This window comes from Eptatretus burgeri, chromosome 6 (genome assembly GCF_056783735.1).
Source record: "Eptatretus burgeri isolate ZD-2024b chromosome 6, Ebu_testis_v1, whole genome shotgun sequence".
NCBI lineage: Eukaryota > Metazoa > Chordata > Myxini > Myxiniformes > Myxinidae > Eptatretus > Eptatretus burgeri.
In genome coordinates, this window is record NC_140966.1 from 74,528,118 (window position 1) to 74,548,290 (window position 20,173).

Here is a 20,173-nt window from a genome sequence, read left to right on the forward strand (position 1 = left end):
GGGAAAGGTGTATGCTTCATGTGTGAGGAGTACGATGCTTTATGGGAGTGAGACATGGGTACTGAACATGGAGCAGCAACAAAGGCTGGAAAGGGTGGAAATGCGAATGGTTCGGTGGATGTGTGGAGTATCGTTGAGAGAGAGGAAGACAAATGATGACTTGCGGAAGATGATGGGAATAGAGTCTGTGATGGAGGTTGTGAAGAGAAACAGGTTGAGATGGTTGGGTCATGTGTTGAGGAAGGATGAAAGTGACTGGGTGAGAGGAGTGTTGGAAATGAGTGTAGTCGGAAGTAGAGGACGGGGAAGACCAAGAAAAACTTGGCTAAATGTGGTGGAAGAGGAAATGTGGGCAAGGGGATTAAGAAGGGGAGATGCAGAAAATAGGGTAAAGTGGAGAAGATTGTCATGGGGCCCGCAAGGCTAACCCCGCTTTAGCGGGGAAAATGGCCTTTAAATGCGTGTGTGTGTGTGTGTGTGTGTGTGTGTGTGTGTGTGTGTGTGTGTGTGTGTGTGTGTGTGTGTGTGTGTGTGTGTGTGTGTGTGTGTGTGTGTGTGTGTGTGTGTGTGTGTATTGGAAATCGTGTACACATTCTTTTATGGATTATTTATAAGGCCAAAAAAAAAAATGTTGCATTGGCGTAACGGGTCACTGAAAAATAGGGTAGGTCGGTCGGGATCTTTTTTTTTTTTTTTTTTTTCCTAATAAATCCCAAAATTTTTGGATAATAAATCCAAAAATTTAATAAATCCTAATAAATCCCTCCCAAAATCTCCCCCGGCTCGAGTACCACCCTTTTTGTCGGCGGGTTCTGTCCGAAACACTTCCGGGTTTTTACGATCGCGATCGCAATCAACAAGATACTTGAAATCGATAGCAAAAAAACAAAAAAAAAACGTAGGGTCGGCGGAATTTTTAGGGTCGGGCGGGTTACGCCAATGCAACATTTTTTTTTTTTTGGCCTAATTATCACAAAAAATTTCAGAAATATTCAAGCTCAACTAGGATTAAAGAAAAGAAGATTTGTCCAGCTTTCAGATTCTCGGTGGTCTTGCCAGGTACGTTCTGTAAATGTGGTAATCACAAACTTCTGGCTGTTATCCAATGCCCTTCCGATATCAAGTCTGCAACCGCTGTGAGTCTGTCAGCAAAACTGTACAAATTACCAACAATGTTAATGTTCTCTTTATTCCATGTTCCATTCTCTACTGAGCACAACAGAGGGCTTTCATAAGCTGATCCAAAAAGAAAACTTTGATTTGACCGAAGCAGTCAATTTCAAAGAAGCTGTGTAAAGGACATGAGACATGAGAACACATGAAAAGGCAAAATATCTATAAGATAAAGTCATGGCCATGACATCCATGAAACAGCTCTACAGAGGAGAAAGCAAGGACGTGTGGGGGAATTTTGTGGTCGAATCTGTACGTGGTGTCGATGAAGATATCAGTACACCTGATCATTTCACGACGAAATTATTTTATCCTTGTTTAGACCGGATGCTTGCTGAACTTGACCAGAGGTTCTCTAAACAGACGGTACACACTGACGTTTCCCCAAAATAAGTAAAAGTTGGCTCTCTACAAAGATAACTTTTCTAAAACCGGGGGGGGGGGGGGTGGGATGGTGATGGTTAATTGATAAGTAAAATATGTGACATTGTGTTCAATATATTTCAAATGCTTAATAGTAGATATAAAGAATTGTCAGTCCCAAGTGGGACAGACGCTCGTCTCCCGATGGAAGACAGTCATAGTCGGGCTGCATTAGGTGATAAAGAGGGTCTTATGGGGTCTCCATGAGTCTTACGGGTCTATTATGGGTTCTGAAGGGTCTCAGGGTTCTTCAAGGTCTTTTGGGTCATAAGGAGTCTCGAGGGGTCCAAAGTATCAAAGGGGTCTGAAAAGGATTTGAGTAAAAGGACTAAACTGTGCCCTCTCGGCCTCTCCACCCTCCACCCCTACTCTCTGACCTCCCTTCCCCCATTTCTTTCAAATTCTTCAAAACAAAAGGGCATGATTGACATTAAGACGTTAAAATTTAATTGTGATTAAATTAAAGAATGATTAATTCGATCAAATTAATTTAAGAAGATAAATTAAGAGGCTGAAGAGGTTAAAATGAAATAATGAGGAAATATCAATGATGAAATCTCGTGATATGTATTGGACATACACACATACAGTATATTACATTTTGAGCTAATTAGCTAATTAGCTAATTATCTCAACACCTTAATGGAAGAGAGCAAATACCTATTTTAGGGGGCTGAAACACCCCACAAACCCCCCTAGACCCTGATGTTTTTTATGCCGTGAACAAATTTTGGTACATCATGGGTGATAAAGGTTGCAGTCAAGTTTCATCAAAATTGTGTGTGTGGTTTCAGAGAGGAGAGCAATGATATATTTTCCATCCATCCATTGGGACCATACTCTGGAGAGAGTGTTGGTGCTACTGAAGCAGTCTCCTGGGCTATTGGGCACAATCCTGGATGGGTCGCGACTCCGACGCAGGATACTCGAATGGCTCAATCATCCCAACAAGCTGGTACTCATTTTACCGACCTCGGAAGGATGACAGGCTGAGTCAACCCCACCTGGAAGTAATTCAATGGAAGGGAGGATCCCAAGCCTGCCACCATAACCATTAAGTCAACACCAATAAATACCTGTATTGGTGGGGGGGGGGGGGGGTTGACCCTTTACGAGTCCAGATTTTGATGCAATCAATACACTTAGGTACATCACGGGTGATGAAGGTTGTGGTGTTTATTCAATCAAAATCGTGTCTGTAGTTTCAGAGAAGAAAACAAATTCCAATCTGGGGTGTCAAAGTGAAAGTGAAAAGTGAACACCACAGTGAAAACAATGCAAGTTATCTCCACATCTGACTTGTAATACCCTCTGCCACCACTACCAGGGGGCGCAACACAATACACATTAACGTAGAGAATTTTCATCGACCTTTTCTCCCGAACCACCGTGACTCCAGATGAAAGCAAGTGGGCCATGTCCATCGCGAGGTGCAACTTGGTCCATGTGCCAAATTTAGTGGCAATTGGCCCAGTAGTTTTGGCATCCTTGATGTTACAGACAGACAGACAGACAGACAGACAGACAAGCTGGGAGGCGACATGGGTGGTCACTATATAATTTCATACTTGTCATACAGTTTTTGACGGATCTGGCTGAAATTTTTTGACAAAGAGGTTGATTATAGTGCACATAAAAGTGCAGAAGTCGATTTTTGATTTTCGAAAAAAAAATATTTTTCGGATTTTTTTTCAAAAATTTCAAAGTCCCGTTGCTGGGCACGGTGGCGTCCATAGCAACAAAAGCATACAACTAGATCCTGGTATGAACCAACCTGTCAAGTTTCATTAAAATCGGTTGACTCCTCTGGCCTCCAGAGCTCTCCATTACATACAAACAGACAAACATACAGACAGACGGAAAACCTGAGAATAAAGGTAGTCTCGCGACCACCAAACAGACAAACAATGACATTCATTTATTAGACTAGCAGGGGCATACCCAGCGCTGCCTAAGGGGGGATACCTGGTGGTACCTGGCTGGGTGAACTTCTCCCTGTGGTTGTTTCAGCTGTGAAAAAAATCACAAACAAATGCACAAAAAACACACAAACGAAATTATTTATAAGAATTGAACATTTTCAATGCACAACATGTGCCACAACCCCCTACATAGTGTATTCCTGTGCAGAGGGTTTTGTAGAGGGGTGAGGGGGTAGGGGGTTTTTGTGGTTTTTGTGGAGGGAGGGGGGGTTGTAATCCTGACCTGACCCTGGGTACCTCCAATACATGTAAAATCGAGTGGAGATTGGCCCAGCCCTTTTTTTTTTTCTATCATTCTTACAACTACACAAACATACATATAGAGAATTTACTTGAGAGATGGGAATTGGGGGTGAGGAGGTAGGTGAACTGTCAGGTCAGGTCAGATCTGTGACCTGCTACAGGTACCATGTAAACCTGTACTAACCTGTTCCATGGTCGGGTTGTCGGCGACTAAACCGTCTCCCCCACCAGGTTTTCTGGTGAAGAGGGTGTTTGGATATGGACACCCAGCAGGATTAAACACAAAACCTGTCAAAGGGCGGAGGAGCTCCTTGTGAGCCAACGGCCATCCATATCTAGTGCCCAACTGTGTCTGCGGACGTCCTCCTGCAGTTGGGTAAATTTTTTATGATGAGGTTGGTGGCAGGATTTGCACTCCAGCCACCGTAAAACCCTTCATTCCGCAAAACACAAAAACGCAAAAAAAATCTGAAACCCACTCCGTGGGAGTACCTCCTGCGCAGCTTCCCTTCGCAGGGCAGCTCACCGGATGGCGGGATTGGGGCGAAGCCTTTGGGACCCCCAATCTTTGATGAAAGGAGGGAAACCACAGGGTAACCTCCCTGGGTCAGATTGCGGGAGAGTGTGTCGGAGTGCTGCTGAGGTGTCGTCCACCAGACGGCGGTCTCCTTGGGTTAACCTGAGGCGGTCCCTTTGGGTGGGAGCCTGGAATGTCCTATCCCTAAGAGAGGATGATCACCTGTCTCTGTTATCATCTGAGCTCAAGCGTTTGGACATCTGGATTGCAGCTCTCTCTGAGGTTCGGAGACCAGATTGCGGTGAGATATTGGTGGGTGGTTACACCTACTATTGGTCTGGTCGCTCTGATGGTTACCATACCCAAGGAGTTGCTGTAGCTGTGTCCAATAAGCTGACCCCAATAATAACTGAGGTAACACCGGTCAATGACCGTATTCTGAGACTAAGGATTCGTCACTCCTAAGGTGTCATTTCCCTGGTCTCTGTTTATGCTCCGACTGAGGCGAGTGACCTCACCGTGAAGGACACATTCAACGCCACGCTCGAGTCTGTGGTTGATCAGTGCCCCAGACGAGATACACTTCTGGTCTTGGGGGATTTCAATGCATCGACTGGAACTGATAGGGATGGTGATGAGACGTGTGTTGGTCCCCATGGGTCAGGAACTATGAATCAGAATAGCACTAAGTTCCTTGACTTTGCAAGAAGTCATGGACTTAGGGTGGCCAGTTCATGGTTTCAGCGCCCACAAGCTCATCGCTGGACTTGGTATTCCAACGCTGGCGGTGCGGCAAAGGAGATTGACCATGTCCTCATTGACAGTCGCTGGAGGATGATCCAGAACTGCAGGGTCTACCGCAGTGCTCAGTTCCTCAATACTGACCACCGGCTTGTTGTAGCAACTCTAAAGCTGCATCTTAAATCCTGGAGAATGGTACCATCCCAGCCTAGGCTGGACGTTGGCAAGCTCAAGGATGAGAGGGTAGCTGAGGAGTTTGCGAACAGGCTGAGTGGACATTTGGGGTGTCTGGGTGCTTTGGGGGGTCCTGAAGAGTTATGGATTACCTTCAAGACCACCTTCTTGATGTTGCCGGTGGATGCCTTGGAGCTCACCGCAGGGCAAAGAAGAATTTTGTCTCTCAAGGGACACTGGATACCATTGACCAGGTATCCAGGGCTGAATGGCAGAGCTGAGCTGTTCAGGGAGCTGAGGCGTAAAACTGTACGTGAACTGAGGGTGGACAAGGAGGCCTATGTGCGAGGGATCTGTGAGGGGGTAGAGCATCACCTGTGGACAGGTGATTCTCGTCCCGCTTACAGGGGAATTCACGCATTGCGTTCATCCAAGCCCATCCCTCGGAGCACTGCAGTTAGAGCAGAGAGTGGTAGGCTCTTAACAGAGGAGTCTGAAGTGAAGGCCCGCTGGGCCGGTTACTTTGAGCGGTTGTACCAGGCTGATCCACCAGCTGTCGAGTTGGACGTCAAGGGTGTTACAATCCCTGTTGCTGACCCTCGAATCAACTCTGGTCCACCTACGCTTGTGGAAACACGGGCTGCGGTGAACCAGTTGAAACGGGGCAAAGCTCCAGGGATCTGTGGCATCCATGCTGAACATCTCAAGGCTGGTGGAAATGCTGCACTCGTGTCGTTGCATGCAGTTTTGTGCTCTGCCTGGAACACAGGCATCATCCCAACTGATTGGAAAAGGGGCCTTGTTGTCCCTCTCTGGAAAGGGAAGGGTGATCGCCAAGACTGCAACAACTACCGAGGGGTGACGCTGCTCTCAGTGCCGGGCAAGGTCTTTGCTCGGATAATTCTTGATAGGGTTCGCCACCATCTGCTTGAGCACCAGCGTCCAGAGCAGTCAGGCTTTACACCAAAGAGGTCAATGATTGACCGTATCCTTGCTCTTCTGGTCCTCACCGAACGCAGACGAGAGTTTCGACAGGGGCTGCTTGCAGCCTATGTTGATCTCTGTAAAGCGTTCGATTCAGTGAATCGGGATGTCCTCTGGAGGATCCTTGGTCTTCGTGGTGTGCCTCCAAAACTGATCGATCTGATGTCTGAACTCTATTCTGGTACTGAGAGTGCTGTGAAGTGTGGTGGTACCATCTCTGACTTATTTCCAGTTGTTACTGGAGTTCGTCAGGGGTGTGTACTTGCCCCCACACTTTTCAGCACTTGTATGGACTGGATTTTAGGGAGGATGTCAGAAAGATCAAGGTGCGGTGCATCGTTTGGGAATGTCAAGATCTCGGACCTTGATTTCGCAGATGATGCAGTCATCTTTGAGGAGACTTTAGATATCCTCTTGGGGGCCCTCGAGGTGCTGAATGAGGAAGCGGAGCCGCTGGGATTACGGATTTCTTGGGTCAAAACTAAGATCCAGGCTTTCAATGACATCTTGGATGCTGCTGTCCTGTCTGTGTCTGTTTGTGGTGAGGATGTTGAGGTCGTGGAGAGATTCACTTACCTTGGCAGTGATATTCATGTCTCTGCTGGCTGTGAGTCAGAGGTCAATAGACGTCTGGGTCGGGCCTGGGGAGTCATGGATTCACTGGTGTGGCGCTGCCTGTACCTGTGCGGGAGGACGAAAGTCCGAGTCTTCAGGTCCTTGGTACTTCCAGTCTTGCTCTATGGATGCGAGACTTGGACTCTGACCAAGGATTTGAGACGGAGACTTAATTCCTTTGGTACCGGGTCTCTTTGGAGAATCCTTGGCTATCGCTGGTCGGATTTTGTGTCCAACGAGTGGTTACTGAGAGAGACTCGGATGAGATTTGTTACCTGCATAGTCCGTGAGCATCAGTTGCGGCTGTATGGACATGTGGCTCGTTTTCCTGACGCTGATCCTGCTCACCAGATTCTCTCAGCGAGGGAGTCTCATGAGTGGAGGAGGCCAGTGGGCCGACCACGTGCCTCGTGGTTGCAGCAGGTTGACCATCATCTCAAGGAGATGGGGATGGGCCTGGCATCTGCCTGGGGGATGGCCAGACGGAGGCCCCTGGAGTACCGGCGGAAAGTGGACGCAGCGACGCGCTGTTCTGGCACATGCTCCCATACTTGACCTGAGGTAGGTGAACAGGTTCGGACCAGTGTGGGCCCATTGAGGAATTGCACCTGGAGAGTGGTTCGTGATGAAAGTGAGATGGCAGGCTTATTAAACAAGTATTTTTCTTCAACTTTTACACAAGAACAGTCAGGAGAATTGCCAGTAACTGAGAGTATCTATCAAGGAGGTGAGGAAGGGGCTGGCAGGATGGCGTCGAGGGATGAAAGACAAAAGGAAAACAAACCTGCACTGTTTATACTTCGAGGTTTGCAATAACTCGCCTTAAAGCTGTCTCGCCTGGGTTCGAATCCCGACGCAGCTCTCAACTGTCATCCCACTATTTCATCGGCAGGGTGATTCGTGTGTGTGTGTGTGTGTGTGTGTGTGTGTGTGTGTGTGTGTGTGTGTGTGTGTGTGTGTGTGTGTGTGTGTGTGTGTGTGTGTGTGTGTGTGTGTGTGTGTGTGTGTGTGTGTGTGTGTGTGTGTGTGTGTGTGTGTGTGTGTCATCCCTCGGATGGATTTAAGTTTCCCTATAAACTCTGTTCTTACATAATCTCTATTGTAGTTACTGAGATGAAGCATTGTTTGACACCACGACGTCTCCTCGAATTGAAACAGCTCGTTGAATCAGCGAGCCTCCCTCCGGTGTGGTCGGTAATTACCTGGATGGAGGTTAAATCGGGTGTTTCCCGTCTCCACGATAATCAACATGACCTTGAACCTCCCAAACTCGTGTCCTGGAACATACATATCCCAGTATTTATAAATATTGAGATCTACAATTGCCATGGCTTGATAACAGTAATTATTATTCACCATTTGGAGAGCACGTGGTGGTGAATGTCCATAACGTTTGTGACGACACGTTTCCATCGCCTCACTGTGTTCGACTCTCACTGTGACGTCATTCAGGTCCACACACACACACACACACACACACACACACACACACACACACACGTGTGGGGTCGGTCGTCAGCATCGTTTCTCCTTCCTTGCTGTGGCATACAAACCGAGACGGGAGAGGTTTGAGGTTTCTCGGAACGGTCATTGACGTGAAATGACATGAAACCGCAAACCAACAATTTATCGGACTGTCACAGACACAGACAGCAGAGTCAAAGTGCGTTTGTGGACCATGAATGGCGACGTCGTGTTCAACTGCCATTACAAGGAGCTGTTCGGTTGATGCATCGGAAATTCCACTTTAATCACGGACCGCAAGCTCCAGACTTACTGCAGCCTACGTGCAAACTCGCACGTTTCGATCCGGTGGCCATTGTCATTCCGTCTGCCCAACCCCCCCCTCCACCATTGTTCGACTCCGCCCCCTTTGTAATGCAAGCCCCGCCCCTTCCTACCTCCCGCCTCGTTTTCCCACAGGCGAAACCTCTTCCCCTCTTCCTCGCCCGCGTGTCGTCGTGTTGCGCTATTTTTATGCTGATACCCCTGATTTAACGGTCCATCCTTTCAGCCCACCCGTTTCCTTTCTCAACCATTCCTTGATCATTTAAATGAACGCTTCAACAATAAGATGCATAACAGAAATACACCCAATTTATCATTCGTGAAGCACGTAATAGGTCCAGCTTGTATTTTGTTCGTGCATGACACGTGTTATGGACGCATCTCCTTTAACCGACTTTTACTTCCATTGTATAATTTTAGGATTTTGGACGGTGTATTGGTAAGTATCTGCGTCCTTTTCTACTTTTTTATTCAGGATTTAGACTCGCGGATGGTATCCCTAGACAGGTAGTGGAAACAGAAAAGGTAGATAGGTTTAAGTTGGAATTAGATAGGTACTTAGAGGGGTATCGCTATCACCTCAGATGGAGAGGCTTTCACCTCAGAGTACAGAATAATTTTATTAATATATCTGAGAAACATGTATTTCCTCGCCGAGAGACAATTAAATTGCCGTAATGTCAGTGTTTGAGATGTAAGGTTGACTCAATAAAGCAGTAACGGCTTTAGCTTGAAGCTGGAACAGTTATATTATTTTAGTTTGAGACTGAAGCGAGGGGGGATGGAATAAAAAAAAAGGAAGCGTCGTGACGTTTTCCCATACGTCATGACGATTTTTATACACGTCGTTACGTCATCGTACGCCATCAAGCGCCTGCGTCGTGACGTTCCCCCGTACGTCATGACGATTTTTTATAAACGTCACTACGTCATCGTACATGATAAAGCGCCTGCGTCCTGACGTCACGCTGCGTTCCCATTTGAGGTGCAGATTTGTTTGTACGTGGGGTTTTTTTTTTTTTTTTTTTTCTTTCTTTCGACGTACAACACGCCGTACACTTCTCTGAGCACCCTTGCAAGGTCACGTCGGCAGGTTCCCAGTCGAGGCTTCCTTCGTTCGCTGGTAGGACTGCCGGTTACAGCTGCAAATTGAATGTCTTCGAATTCGATGTTTATGTTTTCTCTTTTGAACAATCGTTGGTCATCCATTTCATAACATTTAATAATGAACTGCGGTATTGTCGCATCGGAATTGTGAGAAAGAAATGATCGAACCTCCGCAGACTTAGACCGTCGAACGTTCCAATTTTAATATCTGGTGTGGTTTTTTTTTTTGTTTGTTTTGTTTCTTTCGTCCGATGGCCGATGGTAATCTCGGTTTTCCTCAGAGTTTCGTGTTGTGTTGCTTCCTCCGTCACGGCTGAACGGGAAACGTTGAATTGCGACGTTCTCGCTTGACGCCGCTGTGGTGTCTTGTTGGAAATGTCCGAAAGGATGCTGTGTAATGATGTTGCGAGTGATTATATTAGGAAGCGTGCTTGCGGTGTGAGGTAATATTAATTTACATGATGATGGCGATACGGTATTATGGACGTGACGTTCAAAGTCTAATCCGGTCAATTAACGTGTTTCTCTTTTTTTTTTTTATTGAAAACGTTCGAGTGAAATTTAGATTCTGAGGCAATTTGCTCTTTTTAAATGGTCGTGTGGTAGATGAGCAGGTTGTTTGGATTCTTTTGGATGAATGCGGTAACTGGAGGAGAGAGAGAGAGAGTCAGAGAGAGTCAGAGAGAGAGAGTCAGAGAGAGAGAGTCAGAGAGAGAGAGTCAGAGAGAGAGAGAGTCAGAGAGAGAGAGAGTCAGAGAGAGAGAGAGTCAGAGAGAGAGAGAGAGTCAGAGAGAGAGAGAGAGACAGAGAGTCAGAGAGAGAGAGAGAGAGAGTCAGAGAGAGAGAGAGAGTCAGAGAGACAGAGAGTCAGAGAGAGAGAGAGTCAGTGAGAGAGAGAGTCAGTGAGAGAGAGAGTCAGTGAGAGAGAGAGTCAGTGAGAGAGAGAGTCAGTGAGAGAGAGAGTCAGTGAGAGAGAGAGTCAGTGAGAGAGAGAGTCAGTGAGAGAGAGAGTCAGTGAGAGAGAGAGTCAGTGAGAGAGAGAGTCAGTGAGAGAGAGAGTCAGTGAGAGAGAGAGTCAGTGAGAGAGAGAGTCAGTGAGAGAGAGAGAGTCAGTGAGAGAGAGAGTCAGTGAGAGAGAGAGAGTCAGTGAGAGAGAGAGAGTCAGTGAGAGAGAGAGACTCAGTGAGAGAGAGAGAGTCAGTGAGAGAGAGAGAGTCACTGAGAGAGAGAGAGTCAGTGAGAGAGAGAGAGTCAGTGAGAGAGAGAGAGTCAGTGAGAGAGAGAGAGTCAGTGAGAGAGAGAGAGTCAGTGAGAGAGAGAGAGTCAGTGAGAGAGAGAGAGTCAGTGAGAGAGAGAGAGTCAGTGAGAGAGAGAGAGTCAGTGAGAGAGAGAGAGTCAGTGAGAGAGAGAGAGTCAGTGAGAGAGAGAGAGTCAGTGAGAGAGAGAGAGTCAGTGAGAGAGAGAGAGTCAGTGAGAGAGAGAGAGTCAGTGAGAGAGAGAGAGTCAGTGAGAGAGAGAGAGTCAGTGAGAGAGAGAGAGTCAGTGAGAGAGAGAGAGTCAGTGAGAGAGAGAGAGTCAGTGAGAGAGAGAGAGTCAGTCAGAGAGAGAGAGTCAGTCAGAGAGAGAGAGTCAGTCAGAGAGAGAGAGTCAGTCAGAGAGAGAGAGTCAGTCAGAGAGAGAGAGTCAGTCAGAGAGAGAGAGTCAGTCAGAGAGAGAGAGTCAGTCAGAGAGAGAGAGTCAGTCAGAGAGAGAGAGTCAGTCAGAGAGAGAGAGTCAGTCAGAGAGAGAGAGTCAGTCAGAGAGAGAGAGTCAGTCAGAGAGAGAGAGTCAGTCAGAGAGAGAGAGTCAGTCAGAGAGAGAGAGTCAGTCAGAGAGAGAGAGTCAGTCAGAGAGAGAGAGTCAGTCAGAGAGAGAGAGTCAGTCAGAGAGAGAGAGTCAGTCAGAGAGAGAGAGTCAGTCAGAGAGAGAGAGTCAGTCAGAGAGAGAGAGTCAGTCAGAGAGAGAGAGTCAGTCAGAGAGAGAGAGTCAGTCAGAGAGAGAGAGTCAGTCAGAGAGAGAGAGTCAGTCAGAGAGAGAGAGTCAGTCAGAGAGAGAGAGTCAGTCAGAGAGAGAGAGTCAGTCAGAGAGAGAGAGTCAGTCAGAGAGAGAGAGTCAGTCAGAGAGAGAGAGTCAGTCAGAGAGAGAGAGTCAGTCAGAGAGAGAGAGTCAGTCAGAGAGAGAGAGTCAGTCAGAGAGAGAGAGTCAGTCAGAGAGAGAGAGTCAGTCAGAGAGAGAGAGTCAGTCAGAGAGAGAGAGTCAGTCAGAGAGAGAGAGTCAGTCAGAGAGAGAGAGTCAGTCAGAGAGAGAGAGAGTCAGAGAGAGAGAGTCAGAGAGAGAGAGAGAGTCAGAGAGAGAGAGTCAGAGAGAGAGAGTCAGTCAGAGAGAGAGAGTCAGAGAGAGAGAGTCAGTCAGAGAGAGAGAGTCAGAGAGAGAGAGTCAGTCAGAGAGAGAGAGTCAGAGAGAGAGAGAGTCAGTCAGAGAGAGAGTCAGTCAGAGAGAGAGAGTCAGTCAGAGAGAGAGAGAGAGAGAGTCAGTCAGAGAGAGAGAGAGAGAGAGTCAGTCAGAGAGAGAGAGAGAGAGAGTCAGTCAGAGAGAGAGAGAGAGAGTCAGTCAGAGAGAGACAGAGAGAGAGTCAGTCAGAGAGAGAGAGAGAGAGAGTGTCAGTCAGAGTCAGGGAGAGAGAGAGAGAGAGAGAGTCAGTCAGAGAGAGAGAGAGAGAGAGTCAGTCAGAGAGAGAGAGAGAGTGTCAGTCAGAGAGAGAGAGAGAGAGTCAGTCAGAGAGAGAGAGAGAGAGAGTCAGTCAGAGAGAGAGAGAGAGAGAGTCAGTCAGTCAGTCAGAGAGAGTCAGTCAGTCAGTCAGAGAGAGTCAGTCAGTCAGAGAGAGAGAGTCAGTCAGAGAGAGAGAGTCAGTCAGAGAGAGAGAGTCAGTCAGAGAGAGAGAGACAGTCAGAGAGAGAGAGAGAGTCAGTCAGAGAGAGAGAGAGAGTCAGTCAGAGAGAGAGAGAGAGAGAGTCAGTCAGAGAGAGAGAGAGAGAGAGAGTCAGTCAGAGAGAGAGAGAGAGAGAGAGTCAGTCAGAGAGAGAGAGAGAGAGAGAGTCAGTCAGAGAGAGAGAGAGAGAGAGTCAGTCAGAGAGAGAGAGAGAGAGAGAGAGAGAGTCAGTCAGAGAGAGAGAGAGAGAGAGTCAGTCAGAGAGAGAGAGAGAGAGAGTCAGTCAGAGAGAGAGAGAGAGAGAGTCAGCCAGAGAGAGAGAGAGAGAGAGTCAGTCACAGAGAGAGTGAGAGAGAGTCAGTCAGAGAGAGAGAGAGAGAGAGTCAGACAGAGAGAGAGAGAGAGAGAGTCAGTCAGAGAGAGAGAGAGAGAGAGTCAGCCAGAGAGAGAGAGAGAGAGAGTCAGCCAGAGAGAGAGAGAGAGAGAGTCAGTCAGAGAGAGAGAGAGAGAGAGTCAGTCAGAGAGAGAGAGAGAGAGAGTCAGTCAGAGAGAGAGAGAGAGAGAGTCAGTCAGAGAGAGAGAGAGAGAGAGTCAGTCAGAGAGAGAGAGAGAGTCAGTCAGTGAGAGAGAGAGAGAGTCAGTCAGAGAGAGAGAGAGAGTCAGTCAGTGAGAGAGAGAGAGTCAGTCAGAGAGAGAGAGAGAGTCAGTCAGAGAGAGAGAGAGAGTCAGTCAGAGAGAGAGAGAGTCAGTCAGTCAGTCAGAGAGAGAGAGTGAGTCAGTCACTCTCTCTCTCTGACTGACTCTCTCTCTCTGACTGACTCTCTCTCTCTGACTGACTCTCTCTCTCTCTGACTCTCTCTCTCTCTCTGACTCTCTCTCTCTCTCACTGACTCTCTCTCTCACTGACTCTCTCTCTGACTGACTCTCTCTCTGACTGACTCTCTCTCTGACTGACTCTCTCTGACTGACTCTCTCTGACTGACTCTCTCTCTCTCTGACTCTGTCTCTCTCTGTCTCTCTGACTGACTCTCTCTCTCTCTGACTGACTCTCTCTCTGACTGACTCTCTCTGTGACTGACTCTCTCTGTGACTGACTCTCTCTCTCTGACTGACTCTCTCTCTCTGACTGACTCTCTCTCTCTGACTGACTCTCTCTCTCTCTGACTGACTCTCTCTCTCTCTGACTGACTCTCTCTCTCTCTCTGACTGACTCTCTCTCTCTCTCTGACTGACTCTCTCTCTCTCACTGACTGACTCTCTCTCTCTCTCTGACTGACTCTCTCTCTCTCTCACTGACTGACTCTCTCTCTCTCTCTGACTGACTCACTCTCTCTCTCTGACTGACTGAGTCAGTCAGTCAGTCAGAGAGAGAGAGAGAGTCAGTCAGTGAGAGAGAGAGAGAGAGTCAGTGAGAGAGAGAGAGAGTCAGTCAGAGAGAGAGAGAGAGAGAGTCGGTCAGAGAGAGAGAGAGAGAGAGAGTCAGACAGAGAGAGAGAGAGAGAGAGAGAGAGTCAGTCAGAGAGAGAGAGAGAGAGAGTCAGTCAGAGAGAGAGAGAGAGAGAGTCAGTCAGAGAGAGAGTGAGAGAGAGTCAGTCAGAGAGAGAGTGAGAGAGAGTCAGTCAGAGAGAGTGAGAGAGAGTCAGTCAGAGAGAGTGAGAGAGAGTCAGTCAGAGAGAGTGAGAGAGTCAGTCAGAGAGAGAGAGTGAGAGAGAGTCAGTCAGAGAGAGAGAGTGAGAGAGAGTCAGTCAGAGAGAGAGAGTGAGAGAGAGTCAGTCAGAGAGAGAGAGTGAGAGAGAGTCAGTCAGAGAGAGAGAGTGAGAGAGAGTCAGTCAGAGAGAGAGAGTGAGAGAGAGTCAGTCAGAGAGAGAGAGTGAGAGAGAGTCAGTCAGAGAGAGAGAGTGAGAGAGAGTCAGTCAGAGAGAGAGAGTGAGAGAGAGTCAGTCAGAGAGAGAGAGTGAGAGAGAGTCAGTCAGAGAGAGAGAGTGAGAGAGAGTCAGTCAGAGAGAGAGAGTGAGAGAGAGTCAGTCAGAGAGAGAGAGTGAGAGAGAGTCAGTCAGAGAGAGAGAGTGAGAGAGAGTCAGTCAGAGAGAGAGAGTGAGAGAGAGTCAGTCAGAGAGAGAGAGTGAGAGAGAGTCAGTCAGAGAGAGAGAGAGTGAGAGAGAGTCAGTCAGAGAGAGAGAGTGAGAGAGAGTCAGTCAGAGAGAGAGAGTGAGAGAGAGTCAGTCAGAGAGAGAGAGTGAGAGAGAGTCAGTCAGAGAGAGAGAGTGAGAGAGAGTCAGTCAGAGAGAGAGAGTGAGAGAGAGTCAGTCAGAGAGAGAGAGTGAGAGAGAGTCAGTCAGAGAGAGAGAGTGAGAGAGAGTCAGTCAGAGAGAGAGAGAGAGAGTCAGAGAGAGAGAGAGAGAGAGAGAGAGAGTCAGAGAGAGAGAGTCAGAGAGAGGGAGTCAGAGAGAGGGATATCGATTGAGTGCGAAGCGCTGCAGAGGAGGAGGAGGAGGAGGAGGAGGAGGAGGACAGGAGTGGGGTGGGGTAGGTCAGGCCAGTTCTTCCTTCAGCTTTGGTCTGAATCATCTTGTACCACAGCCATTGCCTCACCTTCCTCTTACATCATAGACTCGGAAATTCCACTTGTGGTTTGATTGAGAGCGATTGTCAGACCGGTTCTCCTCCTCAAACGGAGGCGTGTGTCCCGATTAAAGGAAGAGAACAGATTGCTGTCGAGATTGGAGATGTGGATGTTGAGAGGACTGAGGGAAAGGAACGAAAATATCAAGAGGTGGATGGGAGTGTGAGAGGCACACGTGTGAGACGGGTCTTCGTTGATTGGTGAATGTGTTGTTTAGGAGGATGATGTTTGAACCGTCAGGTGCAGGTCTTTGATGGATGAAATTGTCAGGAGGAGAAGTGGCGCACCAAAATGGAGGAGGTAGACATTGGATGCACTGAGAAGATGCTTGAGATGGATGGATGTGTAGAGAGAGAACTCGTAACTCACCTGTAACAAGATGGCATTGATTGGAGCCATGGAAGTAGTTTGAGTATTCGTTTAGAAGCCTCAAAGTGTGCTGTTGAGTGCTTTTGTCGACCATTATGGTTTGGCAGTCACTTGCTGCGGGGGTGTGATGTGTTTAATGTCATACTTACCTCCACTGCTAAAGTCCGGTGTTGGCGCAGTGGTTTGGGCAGTGGCTTGGGATCCAAAAGGTCCTGAGTTCAAGCCCCGTTGGACCACTGAATTAATACACCAGGGGGTTTACTCAGCCTGTCATCCTTCCGAGATCGGCGAAATGAGTACCAGTGTACTGGGCCGGTGTATACCCCGGTTAAAATAGGTGTACCATATCCCTGTGTCGTAAGAGGCGACCAGGGTTGCGTCAGGAAGGGCATCCGGCGTAAATCATGTGTCAAATCACTATGCGGATCATACGGATGATCCGCTGTGGCGACCCCTAACGGGAGCAGACGAAAGAAGAAGAAGACTTACCTCCACCGCTGAAACTTGGTGGACACGTTGGGTGTGTTACAAGAATGAATTGATTCGATTTCGGTGAAGATCTGGATACGAGAATTATTTAATTTCAAAGTGATCACCATTGAGAGATAGGACTGTATAGCATGATATTTCAAAAATGTATTGGGCCCGATATGTTCTCGTGGATCAGGCATTACTTGGTGGAGGTATGCGCTCCACCGAGTGCCCTTCTAGTTCAATCTTTCAACCCATTCTGTTGAGAATCTCTTCAAAGTGTCAACAACACAAACAATCTAAACTCATTTTTGGACGATATATGGCAGGATGATGATGATGACTGACAAAACTAGAAGGGCACTCGGTGGAGCGCATACCTCTGCAATGCAATGCCTGATCCATGAGAAAATATCTGTCCCCCAATACATGTTTGAAATATCATGCTACATATCGTTTTTGGCCCCAACTCTCAATGGTGAAGAATCATTTTAAAAACTAAATAATTGTCAGATCCAGATTTGTATTTTCACCAAAATGTAATAAATTAGTCCTTGTCACACCCAATCCATTCACAACCTTTTTTGAGATATCTTGCGATGTATCAGTTAAGCTCTATCTCTCAATGGTGAAGAATCACTTTAAAAAATTATCGGATTCAGATCTTCACCAAAATCTAATCAGTTTGTCCACGTCGCACACCAAAGCTGCCCACCAAATTTCATCTTTATCCGTCCCCAACTTTTTGAGATATCCTGCACACAGACAGATAGAGTGGTGAAAACATGACCTCCTTCACCTTTGTTGGCAGAGGTAAATATCATGCCACCTTCAATGGTGGAGGTAATAATAATTAGACTCCAGATGGAGGAGGAGATTGGGACCATACTCTGTGCAGAGCGTTGGTGTTGCGTAAGCAGTCTCCTTTGCTATTGGGTACCATCCTGGATGGGTTGCCACTCTGACACAGTATACCAGCATGCTGGCACTCATTTTGCGGACCTCTGAAGGATGACAGGCCGAGTTAACCCCACCTATTAATTCAACAGCTGAGCAGGATTTGAACTCTGGACCCTAGGATCCAAAGCCCACCACCCCAACCATTAAGCCAACACCAGGCATAACTCCAGATGATATTACCATTATAACGCCATTTTCATTTTCAAGCACATTACCGTTGGCTGATTGCGTCACACCCTTCCCACACACACACAATTCTGAGAACTCAACAAAAAAGCCTCAACCTCCCCCTTCCAAAGCTGTCCCATCTTTACTCTCACCCTCCTCCCGCAAATGGGAATTCCACGTTAGAATGGCGGAATAATGTAATGCAGCACACTTTCTTCTCCCCATCATGTTATCACAGACTTCAAAGAAACCAATCACAATTTTAAGAGAAAATGGTCAGAAATAATCATAACCCCGTGTAACCTCCGCTGTAAATTCATTCCTTGAAAGAAGTTCTAAAGGGTAAAATATAGAAATTGTGTGTGTGTGTGTGTGTGTGTGTGTGTGTGTGTGTGTGTGTGTGTGTGTGTGTGTGTGTGTGTGTGTGTGTGTGTGTGTGTGTGTGTGTGTGTGTGTGTGTGTGTGTGTGTGTGTGTGTGTGTGTGTGTGTGTGTGTCAGCATATCTTTACTTTGAGAGATTTATGCTCAAATTGGCAGTGAATCATTGCTGTGGATGCATCCTCAGGTGAGTAATGTTGATGCCCATCTCAAAAGCCCTCTTTGTGTGTTCAGATCGCTCACTTGATTCCTTCTGACATCATGGCAACCAAAGACCTTCTCATGCAAGAGATCCAGGCTGGTGTAGAGAAAGGTGCTCCCAGGAACAAAGTGACCATTGTAGGGGTTGGCCAGGTTGGCATGGCTTGTGCAATCAGCATTTTGTTGAAGGTAAGCTTTATAGTGCACCTTGTGCCTTGTACCAACATTAAAAAAAAATTATTATTGTGTATGTATGTATATGTGTATATATATATATATATATATATATGTGTATATATATATATATATATATATATATATATATATATATATATATATATATATATATATATATATATATATATACAGGGTGTCCCAAAAAAATGTACTCACTCTTTAAATGATAATACATGCATTGTTTATTGACTTAGAAACAAGATCAATGGTTCAATGGATAAATGCCTGTTTACAAATGTTCAAACTGACGACCATCACGTTCCAAACACAGCCGATAACGCGGGCCAATGGATTCAACAGCATTACGAATAATTTCATTTGGAACTGCAAGACATTGTCTTTCAATTTCCTCTTTCAGCTCATCGACTGTTGCTGGTTTTGAGCCGTAAACCTTATCTTTGAGATATCCCCATAAAAAGAAGTCCATTGGAGTGAGGTCTAGGGACCGCGCAGGGAATTCAACACTACCTCTTCGCCCAATCCATCTTTTCGGAAAAGTTGCTTCGAGATTGGCCCTTACATCACGGTGGTAGTGGGGAGGTGCTCCATCTTGCTGAAAGTAAATCTCTTCGTCACCAAATATCTCTTCGACACGTGGACCGACGGATTCCTGCAGCAAGTTTTTAAGTAAACATCCCCAGTGACACTTTGGTCAAAAAAGAATGGCCCGAGGATGCCCAATGCTGATATCCCACACCACACAGTAACCCCTGGTAAGTTTAAATGGTATTCCATAGTAACATGCGGATTTTCAGGAGCCCAGTACGTGCAATTGTGTCGGTTAATTGAGCCATTTAACTTGAAGCTGGCTCCAAACAATTTTGGATGGAAATGCTGCATCTTCTTCACATTTGTCCACGTACCACTCACAAAATTCAGCTCTCTGGTCCAGATCATCTTCATTTAGAGCGTGGATTAACTTTGGAATGTATCTTTTCCAATTAATTCGCTTCAAAATGTGATGGGCGCTTGATTTTGGGATTCCTGTCTCACAAGCCATTTGCCGTACAGATTTCCGTGGGGATCGGTGGAAGGTTTCCAGCAATTGATTTTCCTTTGCGGGGGTGGTTGATGACCGTGGTCTTCCCGAACGCTCCTTATGGACGTCATGCACAGTTCCATCTGTTTCAAACTTATCTCGGATGCAAGCAATGGTGCGCGCGTTGGTGGATCTTTGTGAAAATGTCTTCTAAATTGTCTTTGCACTTCCATGATTTTTTTCGTGCTTCCAGTAGCACTTTATGATAAATTTTCTTTCTTCAAAACCTAGTCGTACTTCTGCTATTATTAGGGTCAACTTGATCTGAAAAGAAATGAAAAATTCAATGTTATGAGGAGCCAAAATGTGAGTACAATTTTTGGGACACCCTGTGTGTGTATGTATATGTATATGTATATGTATATGTATATGTATATGTGTATATATATATATATATATATATATATTGTGACGTCCATGGGACTTGAACAGTCCCGCCAACGTAGAATGAGCCGAAACGATGGAGGCGATTTATTTTTATATAACCCAAAGACGGCGGTTTTAATCGCCCTACCGCAAACGGGACGAGGAAGGTGGCACGAGTCGCTTTTCACTGAGTTGATGATGTTTATTCTTTTTACTATTGACCAGAAATAACAAGACTCGGCAAGAGGAGGGATCCGGGGTGATTCGACGGGATGGTGTGGGATCGGGCGTGGGGAAAAACACAGACAATTCCAATGAATACACAGTTCTCAATCCCTCTAAGGCGCCAAGCGCACACACACACACACACACACACACACACACACACACACACACACACACACACACACACACACACACACACACACACACACACACACACACCGTAGCTATCTCTGGTGGTCAGGCTGGACCGTGGTGTGGACGCAACTGTCCCTGGATCGGCGCTGGACGAGCCGGCCTTGCTCTCCTCGGGGGGGGGGGGGCGGGGGGGCAGGAGAAACCGTGGTGCTGTCGACCTCCTGGTCCTGGCCCAAGTTCGCCCACAGCCGCCAGGGAACCAGCTCCCGCACCAAGCCGCGAGCA

At 47.0% G+C, this 20,173-nt stretch overlaps 1 protein-coding gene across 3 annotated transcripts in view; it reads left to right on the top strand.

Annotated features, from left to right (window-relative positions):
- LOC147025072 (L-lactate dehydrogenase-like) overlaps positions 1-20,173 on the top strand; it is a 188,984-nt gene that overhangs the window by 128,248 nt on the left and 40,563 nt on the right. For 2 of the 3 annotated variants that reach the window (XM_085885666.1, XM_085885668.1), the window contains exons 1-2: positions 9,550-9,763; positions 17,920-18,075. In XM_085885666.1, the coding sequence (XP_085741792.1) occupies positions 17,947-18,075 (129 nt within the window). In that variant the 5' untranslated portion in view covers positions 9,550-9,763; positions 17,920-17,946. Of the gene's footprint in view, positions 1-9,549; positions 9,764-17,919; positions 18,076-20,173 lie in introns of those variants that run through there. The other variant, XM_085885667.1, reaches the window with a different exon arrangement.